At 37.0% G+C, this 10,809-nt stretch overlaps 1 protein-coding gene across 1 annotated transcript; it reads left to right on the top strand.

The window, feature by feature from the left end:
• Positions 1–7,323: 7,323 nt before the first annotated feature.
• Positions 7,324–9,791, top strand: LOC113272580 (the record flags this gene model as incomplete). Its single annotated transcript, XM_026522394.1, has 2 exons — positions 7,324–8,076; positions 8,298–9,791. Coding segments are annotated over exons 1-2 (2,247 nt in total), but the record flags the coding sequence as incomplete, so codon positions are not given.
• Positions 9,792–10,809: the final 1,018 nt, after the last annotated feature.

The following is a 10,809-nucleotide window of genomic DNA, read 5'->3' as shown; positions in this document are numbered from 1 at the left end:
ATAATGCGGAAAAAGAAATAACACACACACCAGAAGTTTTGCTAACGACGAAACCGCAAATGCATAAAAACTCCGGGACCTAGTCCAGATTGAACACCAAATTGCATTAAACCGCTACATACACTAGACTACTTACCAAATAACTTCGGACTGGAATGTAGTTTGTCCCTAAAAGGTACCCACATATTAAGGTACATTCACGCTTCTTACGCCTCTTGTATCCCAGCAGGACTCCCCCAATTGATTCCCTTAGATGACGTCACACAAACTAAGAGTTCCTTCAACTCAATTGAAGACTTTAAACCAAATCTGCCTCCCACAGATTAATCATGTATAATTGATCTCCTAATTACGATCGAAACATATGATCAAAACCAAACGTATGATCAAGGTGATGGAAATCGATAACAATTTGAAAAAAGTATAGCTATCCTCAAAATCCGGACTTATGTAACCCGAAGTGCAACCTAGATTATTATTTACCTCACAAGTATAAAACTTGTAGAATCAACAAAGTATGGGACGGAGAGAACTTTGATGATCACTACAAACAATCAAAATCAGGATACTCAAGTTATCAAGGAAAGAAAACTTGACCTGGCTTCATGAATCCAATGAAGTCTTTATAGTCGTTAAACCCTAAAAGGATTTATGGAGATGACGACTCTAGATGCAACTAGAACACACCAAAAAGTAGTGTCAGGATTCAAAGATACCAGTTGATTGCAGTTCCCCTTTCATAGACATTAAAAGCATAGGTTACTTTAGGTTTAAGCTAAGATAGCTTTGGAACCAAGCAAACAATATCCACCGTCAGATGAATCTTTGAATTTGATTTACATAAAAAAGATATACACTCTGGTTAGGTGAGACCGTAACCAAACCGTGTACGAATACAATGTTCAGCATGGTTATCCGAAACTATCCGGTTTGAACTTGAAAGCGTAATCTTCATTTTTATGAACACATAATACATTAACTATGAGTCACAAACATGTGATCAATTAAGTCTAGTGTTTATATAGAATTAATCAAATGTTGATTATCTCGAAGAAATAATTTAAAAACACTTGAAAATATAATCGACATGAATATTAGATATACGAGTACAAATACATAGTAGTTCGTGAGTCGGTTCAGTCACAGTTTCAAAACCGGTTTGCAACCTATAAAACAAAACTGAGTTCCGGAGTTCACATAACTTTTTAGGTTTGCGTACCAGTTTGCAAACTTTCCACCAAACCTAAATTCTGGAGTTCACCGAAATTTTAAGGTTTGCGTACCGGTTTGGAAGCGCTACCGAGTTCAGGAACGCATAACTGTTTTAATTCGCATACCGTTTTGGATACTCACCCCCGGTTCCCGTAACCACAGTTCAAGAATGGTTTGCATACAACTATCCACACCGATCCAGTTCAAGAGTCACACAGATTTACATATCATATACATAAAAATATGTTTACCACTAATCTGTAAGTCGATATGTATATAGCTACTCCGCTACTTGTACGAATACATGTGAAAATCGGGGGTCTAACAACCACACCCAATATTTCGCTTATCAATCTGTGTGGAAAAACTCCAATATAATTTCAAGAGAATCAACTAGACAGTCAGACTCAATCAATGGAAATATATCCAAGAGTTGTATCTCTGTTTCACAATTAATCAGAAAATCAAATAGATAGAAATCCGTGAACCTGATTATTATGATAAACAACTTGAACGATACCAAAGACCAATATTCAAGTGTCAATCAATATAATCAACAACCAAAGGTTTGATTATCTAATTGATTGAACTACACAGAACTTGTGATATTTCTATTACATAACAAAATATAATGCGGAAAAGAAATAACACAGATACCAGAAATTTTGTTAACGAGGAAACGGAAAATGCAGAAAAACCCCGGGACCTAGTCCAGATTTGAACACCACACCATATTAATCCGCTACAGATACTAGCCTACTCCAAGTTAACTTCTGACTGGAATGCAGTTGAACCCTAACTAATCTCACACTGATCAAGGTACAGTTGCGCTCCTTACGTCTCTGAATCCCAGTAGAACTCTACGCACTTGATTCCCTTAGATGATCTCACCCACAACTAAGAGTTGCTACGACCCAAAGACGAAGACTTGATAAACAAATTTGTCTCACATAGAAAAGTCTATTGTATGGATAAATCTGTCTCCCACAGATAAACCTATGAGATTTGTTCCGTCTTTTGATAAATCAAGGTGAACGGGAACCAATTGATATACCAAACTTATAATCCCGAAGAACATCCTAGAAATATCAATCACCTCATAATAATTTTAATAGTATGGTAGCAAAACAAGATATTGTGGAATCACAAACGATGAGATGAAGATGTTTGTGACTACTTTTTATCTTGCAAATCGGAGATTAAATCTCGAGCCAATCTTAGAGAAGATAGTACTCAATCACGATAGAAACAACAAGATCATATCACGCAACTACATAGAAAATATTTGGGTCTGGCTTCACAATCCCAATGAAGTCTTTAAGTCGTTAACCTGCATGGTTTCGTGAAAATCCTAAGGTTAAAGGATAATCGACTCTAGTCGCAACTAGTATCATACAAGAGGTGTGGGGATTAGGTTTTCTAGTTGCTAGAGTTCTCCTTTATATAGTCTTCAAATCAGAGTTTGCAATCAATGTTACCTTGGTAACAAAGCATTCAATATTCACCGTTAGATGAAAACCTTATTAGACTCAAGATAATATCTTTCAACCGTTAGATCAAACTTAGCTTGTTACACAGAAATGAAAAGTGACTTCATTTAGATATGAGTAACCGTACCTAAACGTGTACACCTTATTGGCTTAACAATAGTTAACCGAAGTTGGCCATATGAACACTTTCATATCAACCATGACTAGTTCAAATGACTCAAATGAAACTAGTTATAGAGTTTTTGAATTGTTTATATTCTCATAGAAGTATACAAGCCACAATTGAAGCAAAATCGATTTTGATTAACTCGAATCAAGTCATGAACATTATAGCCACGGTTTGCAAAAGATTGCATTCCTTAATATATAAATGTATTAGTTCATGAACAAACCGATTTTAGAATATTATCCACTTAGGTATGCATACGGGTACATGTATCTAAGCAGCCGTACCAAGTTTGGGTTTCTCCAGTACGCGAACCGGTACGCGTACCTTCCAAACTACAGAAATTCCCGGACCTGAACCTTACGCCAGTACGCGTACCAGGTTCCCGGACTTCACAAAATCAACAAGTACGCATACGGGTATGCATACCATGGTTCCCAGACATGGATTACATATATGCAAGTACACATACTATGCTTAAATACAATTGTTCTAAACTCTCATACCAACCATTGAAACATTCTCTAAAGACGGGAATATCTATCTCACACAAACTATTAGCTTCAAAGCAATTTTCAAGTGATTGAATGATCAATATGAAACATTCCGAGTCTACATCAAATGACTGTCTCACACAAATCATGTAAGATGTTACCAGACGATTTTCACATGATCATTTTTTGACTTTCGTCAAGAATATAAGATGAACTTGGTTAAAGCGAAAGCTTACCAACACATATTTCGAGAAATATGTAAGCGAGTTAAACTCAGCTCGAAATATTAAATATGTATAATTGAAGTCTATATAGCTATACAACTTTTGTCTCAAATAAGAGATAGAGTAGATAGACTTTTGAGTGATAGATGAGTTCAAGTCTCCACATACCTTTTGTTAATGAAGTTCCACAAGCTCCCCTTAGTAGTTCTTCGTTTTCAATCAATGAACGCCGTGAAGTCTAATGCTCAACTACACTTTCTATCATAATCCGAGACTTAGCTATAAGTAGACTAGAAATCAAGAATTATAGTTTTAGAAACTAAACTTGAAAAACAAGCTTGAGATAGCAACGCTAGCGAGTTCGACCAAGCAGTGCTCTAACAACATGTAATACGGGTTTAGACTTATAACAGTTTTCCCAGTAAAAATGATACCACTGTCTTGTATCTGAATCAATAGTAGTCTATATTTCTCTAAATCGATTTGAAACATTCCTGAATAACATCAATGACACATATCACTATTGCAGGCTATTTCCGGATGATAAAATTGAATCACGATTTTGATTTCGAACAATAAGTTGTCCTTAACCGAAATTCATCAAGTACAAACAAATGTTCATTAAGCTTAGCCATTATATTTCGAGAAATTATCAAGATAAACTTGACTCGAAATTCTTGTCTATACATACTAGTCTAATTAGTGATGTGACATTGTCTCAGATGATCGAAAGTGAATATAACTTGAGATATAGATGGTTTAGTCTTCACTTACCTTTTGTTGATGAAGTTCTCCAAAACCTTCGATTGATCTTCTCCTTCAAATGGTAGAACGCAATGATGACTGTCGTAATCCTCTGTTTCTCAACTACATTTCTATCCTAGTCCGAGACTTAACTAATTGTAGACTAGAAATCAATATATAGTTTTGACAACTAAATTTAACAACAAGTTTGAGATAACAACACATGTGAGTTCAACCGAGCAATGCTCTAACATCAACATTCCTACTGAAGAGAAAATTAAGGCGATTGTTTATGATATGCAGCCATGAACCATTTCTGAACCATATGGAGACCTACCTGGTTTTTATAAAGAGATGTGGGATACTTTCGATGAAATCCTGTAAGTATGATTCAAGATTTTTTTAGATCCAAGCACATCTTGAAACAAATGAGTCATAATTTTATGTCTTTAGTTCCCGAATCCTAGCTTATTGTCCTAAAAATGTTGTTGGCTTTGGGCCAATAAATTTTTTGCAATGTATCTTATACGATCATATCGAAATTATTTGCTTCTAGATTTAAAACCGTTTTTGAGAAAACTATCGCACTTTACCAAAATGCATTTCTTGCTTCTAGACTTAAAACTTTTCTTGAGAAAACTGTAACACCTTACCAAACTGCTTTCACTCAAGGTAAGCTTATAACTAACTCACGAGCTAGTAGATCCAATAAGAAAACTAAGTTTAAGAAAGGTTGGATGGCCGTCAAGCTTGATATGTCCAAGGCAATAGAGTGAAAATTTGTCGTCGGAACTTGAAAAACCTTAGTTTATGTGATGAATGGAATATGATGGATCAGCGTTTGTTTACAATTACTACATCCATATTACTTAAGGTTCTTCATGAAAGATATATGCGCCTCAAAGAAGTCTAAGACAAGCTGATCCTTTATCACCTTACCTATTTATACTTTGTATGCAATCTTTCTCAAAGACATTGCTAAAGGCAGAACAAATAGGTAATATTCATGGTATGGAAGCTAATGCCTATCAGAAACAAAAATATCAATTTCTCCTTCTCTGATAGTTTTTGACCTTTTTTGTATGGTTCTAGGAAGAAATATCAAAGGCCAAGACATGGGATAACGGTAGGTTGAGCTGAGAGTAAAGAAGCAGTTAGGTTTTAACCGAGTTTATTTGAAAACTCAAACAGTAGGTCTTCGATTAGACACTTAAAATACGTTTGGAGAGGACTTGTTTTGGTATTCTTCTTTCACTATTTTTGTTAGGTTAAAGCTTTATTTTTTCTTATTTCTTGTTTGGTTTTCTTCGTTGTCAATAAATTTTTATTATAGGATTTTGCTTAGAAAATAAAATAGAGTAAAATTCAAGAATTGGTTTGAAATAAAATTTAAGAAAAATTTTCATAGTGAGGAGTTGGTTAATTACAAATTTCGATATTATAATTGAGAAATGGATTCCTCGGACACAAAGAAACTTAGTCTCATGTTTTTTTTTTGGGTAAACTGTATAACTATCATAGAGAAACTTGGACGTAAACAAGTAATACTCCCTCCGTCCCTATTATATAGACGGAATATTGGATTTTCCTAGTCCCACTAAATAGACGGAATTCTAATTCCAAGATACCTTTTGACCCATATAACCTTATTCATGTTGTATTGGAAATTGTATTGAGAACAAGACAAAGGGTAAAAACAGGAAAAAACATGAAAATTTATGAAAACCAAACAATTTCTTATTCTATGAGATTTTAAATTCTCCGCCTATATAATAGGGACGGAGGGAGTAGTTGTTTTAAAGATAGCTCAAAAATCAAAATTAAGCACCCACACCTAAATGGGATGTCCTTGTAGACAACAAAACTTAAGATTACTTAATTAAAACTAACCAGAAGCTTAATCAGAGTTCCACTTGCTGGATTATCTCGTGCTCCTCCCACTTCACCAAAAACAAGAACATCGTCAACTTCCATCCAAATTGGATGACCCAATCGGCCAAAGATCAAATAAACCAGACTTTATGCAGCAAGATTAAGATATAAATACCAGCATGGGTGTTAGTAATCAAGTTTGCAATTTGTCCATTTTTCTTTCTTTGATCGACAAAGAAAAGAATTTGGCATTGACAAGCATCCTCCTGTGACTTTATCACTGTAATACAGTGAGATCAGTAGTTCAGGTTAGAGACAGGCCTCGCAATAGAGAATCCCGCAGTGCTGTTATATTTGTTGGGGAAAACCACATGAAAATTCCGGTGAACTCTTTTGAGAACGAGTCATTGATCTAACATACTTAAGAACCATAAAATACCTTTCAGAAAAATATAGAATCGTGGATCTTAGTAATCAATTGATGCAGATGAGCAGGCTATAGCCTATTTGGAGGCTAAAATCCAAGTGTCGTAATTTAGATCCTTAGGGGTCCATTTCGATGGGAAACAAGCCAAAGAACAGGACAAGGAATCTTCGATTGCCTTGGTCTTCAGAATTTAGCCAAATTCCATCGTTTAGGGCATCAAACATACGTTTTTGCTATTTTAGAAAAGTTTTTATTTTGTTAATAACTCTTTCGTTAGGAGTCTGTTTGGGCCGCCGTTTGAGGCGAATTGTTTTATTTTATGAGTACTTTCATTATTTTAGGTCGACCAAAATTTGCCAAAAATAGCAAATTAGGGTCTGAGTCGGTTTAGGGGTTTTTTTCATCCTTTCTTGACTAGCAAGTTAGGGTTTTTCCCCAAGTCTATAAAAGAGTCCATCATAAATTGTTTAGGGCAACTTTTTTTTGGAATATATATCTTCTTTATCAAACTTTGTTCAAGTTTAATCGATTTTTATCTAAAGTTGGGAAACCGAAGTCTAGATATTAATCAACCTTCATAGTCGATATTCCTAGGAATATTTGAAGTCTGAACAACACTTCTCTTTTCTCTAGTTTCTCTAATATCCGCTGCATCAGTTGGCATCATAGCCAGTTCGATTCCAGGGTTAGTAATATGCCAAGGTTACCAGTTGGTCGAGGTCGTGGTCGAGGTCGTGTTCGAGGCCAAGAAGTTGATCCAATTGATTATAATACAATGAAGGAAGAATTATTGAATGAAATCCGAGTGATGATGGGTCAGAATAACATTCATCATGAAGAAGGAGACGAGGAAGAAGGGGATAATACCGACGAAGAAGGGGATTATACCAACCCTTTTGGTAGAGGACGCCGTGAAGGTAGGATAATCCAACGTGACGATTCTGAGCGCTGGAAGGCCGGAATAAAAGTGGAGGTTCCAGAATTCTATGGAGGTTTAGAACCGGAGGAGTTTCTTTCGTGGTTGAACACAGCTGAGGAAGTATTGGAATTTAAGGATGTACCAGATAACAAACGAGTTCAGCTGGTAGCAACTATGTTTCGGGGAAGAGCTAATTCGTGGTGGCAACAACACAAACTACAACGCTCTCGTAAAGGGAAGCAGAAGTTAGTCTCGTGGGAGAAGATGAAGAAACATATGAGAGCAGAATTTTTACCACACAACTATATCAGCTTGATGTACCAGCAACTACAAAACCTACGCAAGGGAACACGTTCTATAGACGAGTACACGAAGGAATTTTATCGATTACTTTCTCTTAACGATTTGTCGGAGTCAGATGAGCAAATATTCGCACGTTATGTAGGTGGTCTTCCTCAGCAATATCAGGATACACTTAACATGTTTGACTGTTGTTCTATATCGGATGCACATCATAGAGCAAGGCAGGTAGAGAAACAAGTGGGGAGTAGAAGTTAAAATTGGGGTAACAATGTAGCATCTTCCCCAACAAGTAATCGTAGTACATCAACAACTAGTACTGTTAACAAACCTAATTCGGTTTCGAACCCAAGTAAAACTCCAATCAGCTATTTTGGAGGCAAGTGTAATAAGTGCGGTGAAACTGGGCACAAAGGCACTGACTGTCACAAAGTAGAACTGTGAACAAGGTTCTTTTCAATGAAGACAATCGTGAAGAAGATGATTGGGTACCTGAATATGATGAGGATCCAGAGGATGACTCTGAACCTAGTGATGAAGTAGTTACAGGAGATACAGGAGTGAACTTTGTAGCAAGAAGAAGTTTTCTCACTCCACGTACAGATGAGGACGACAACTGGTTACGTAATAATATATTCCAGTCGACATGTACGATCGAGGGAAAAGTTTGTCGTTTAGTTATTGATCCTGGAAGTTGCGAGAATATTATTGACGAAGAGGTCGTGAAACGGTTTAGGCTGGAAACCAAGGCACATCCGCATCCATATAAACTTTCTTGGCTTAAGAAAGGGAATGAGGTGAAAGTAAACAAACGTTGCTTGGTTTCTTTTTCGATTGGTAACAAATATAAAGATAAAATATGGTGTGACATTACTAGTATGGATGCTTGTCACTTGTTGTTGGGTCGACCATGGGAGTTTGACAGGAAAACTAGTCATGACGGGCATAAAAATACCTACAGCTTTTTATGGAACGACGTACGTATAGTACTTGTACCCAGCAAAGAAATTGCACCTAAACCATCTACCGGACAAACTACCAATCTCTTGTCGTTTAAGCAGTTTGAAGTTGAGGCAGAAGATGCAGGAGAACTGTATGTGTTGATTAGCAAAGACCAACAGCCGGATGAAAGTAGTATCCCTATTGCAGCTCAACCTTTAATTAAGGAATTTATTGATGTTTTCCCTAACGAGTTGCCAGACGAGCTACCACCTCTCCGGGATATACAACACCATATTGATCTCATCCCTGGATCAAGCTTGCCAAACAAAGCGCATTATAGAATGAGTCCTAAGGAGCATGAAGAACTTCGTCGTCAAGTGGAAGAGTTGTTACAGAAAGGTTTGATCCGACAGAGCCTAAGTCCTTGTGCTGTACCGGCCTTGTTGATTCCAAAGAAAGATGGAACGTGGAGAATGTGTGTTGACAGTCGAGCCATCAACAAAATCACAGTAAAATACCGTTTTCCAATTCCTAGATTGGATGACCTGCTAGATCAGTTGTGTGGAGCGAAGGTGTTTAGCAAACTCGACTTGAAGAGTGGGTACCATCAGATCAGAATTCGAGAAGGTGATGAGTGGAAAACAGCTTTTAAGACTCGAGAAGGGTTATATGAGTGGATGGTTATGCCGTTTGGATTGTCCAATGCGCCTAGTACATTCATGCGTATAATGAATCAAGTTCTCAGGCCCTTTATCGGTACTTTTGTGGTCGTTTATTTCGACGATATTCTTATTTATAGTGTTGATATGAACATGCATTTTCAACATCTTCGAGAAGTGCTTTCAACTCTACGTCGGGAAAAATTATTTGCAGCCATCAAGAAGTGTTCATTCATGACTGACCAAATTCTATTTCTCGGCTATGTCGTAACCAAGGATGGAATAAAGGTAGATGATTCCAAGGTTGAAGCTGTAAGAAATTGGACCACACCCTACACTGCACGAGGTAAGGAGTTTTCATGGTTTCGCTTCTTTTTACCGGCGTTTTATTCATCACTTCAGCACCATTATGGCACCCATTACTGAATGCATGAAAGTAGGAAAGTTCTCATGGTCTGAGGAAGCTGACAAAGCCTTTGAAGCAGTCAAGACAAAACTAATAACCGCACCACTATTGGTGTTACCTGATTTCAGCAAGCCATTTGAATTACACTGTGATGCATCGAAGGTGGGAATTGGAGCTGTTTTGAGTCAGGAAGGACGACCTGTAGCATATTTTAGTGAGAAGTTGAATGGTGCTAAGACCAACTACAGTACTTATGATGTGGAGTTTTATGCCATAGTTCAAGCCTTGAAGCATTGGCGACACTATCTAATTCATAACGAATTCATTATGTTTTCTGACCATGATTCTTTAAGGCATATCAATAGGCAAGAGAAGCTTTCATCTAGACATGGTAAGTGGGCTTCTTATTTGCAAGAGTTCACTTTTGTACTGAAGCACAAAGCTGGGTCGCAGAATCAAGTTGCTGATGCTTTAAGCCGTCGAAGTATGTTACTCAACACCATGCGAACTGAGGTAATAGATTTTGATTCGTATTCTGAACATATTCTAACCGATCCACACTTTGTGGAGATTGTGGATAATATCAGTCTAGGAAAACGAAGTGATTACCTTATGCATGAAGGATTTCTCTTTAAAGGTAACCAATTGTGTATTCCCGATTCTAGTCTTCGATTGAAGATTATTAAGGAGTTACATGACGAGGGGCACATGGGTAGAGATAAACTTTCCAGCTTGTTTCAAAATCATATTACTGGCCAACAATGAGGCGTGAAGTTGCTAAATTCGTGGACAGATGTCGAATCTGTCAAGTTTCAAAAGGAAAAGCAACCAATGCAGGGTTATATATACCACTAAAAGTTCCAAGCCAACCATGGTCAGATTTGAGCATGGATTTCGTATTGGGTTTACCTCGAACTCAGGGGGCATGATTCAGTATTTGTTGTTGTCGACCGT

This window comes from Papaver somniferum, chromosome 4, assembly GCF_003573695.1.
Source record: "Papaver somniferum cultivar HN1 chromosome 4, ASM357369v1, whole genome shotgun sequence".
Lineage (NCBI taxonomy): Eukaryota > Viridiplantae > Streptophyta > Magnoliopsida > Ranunculales > Papaveraceae > Papaver > Papaver somniferum.
Note: the sequence above shows the minus strand (reverse complement) of the source record. Positions and strands in the feature narration are given on the sequence as shown.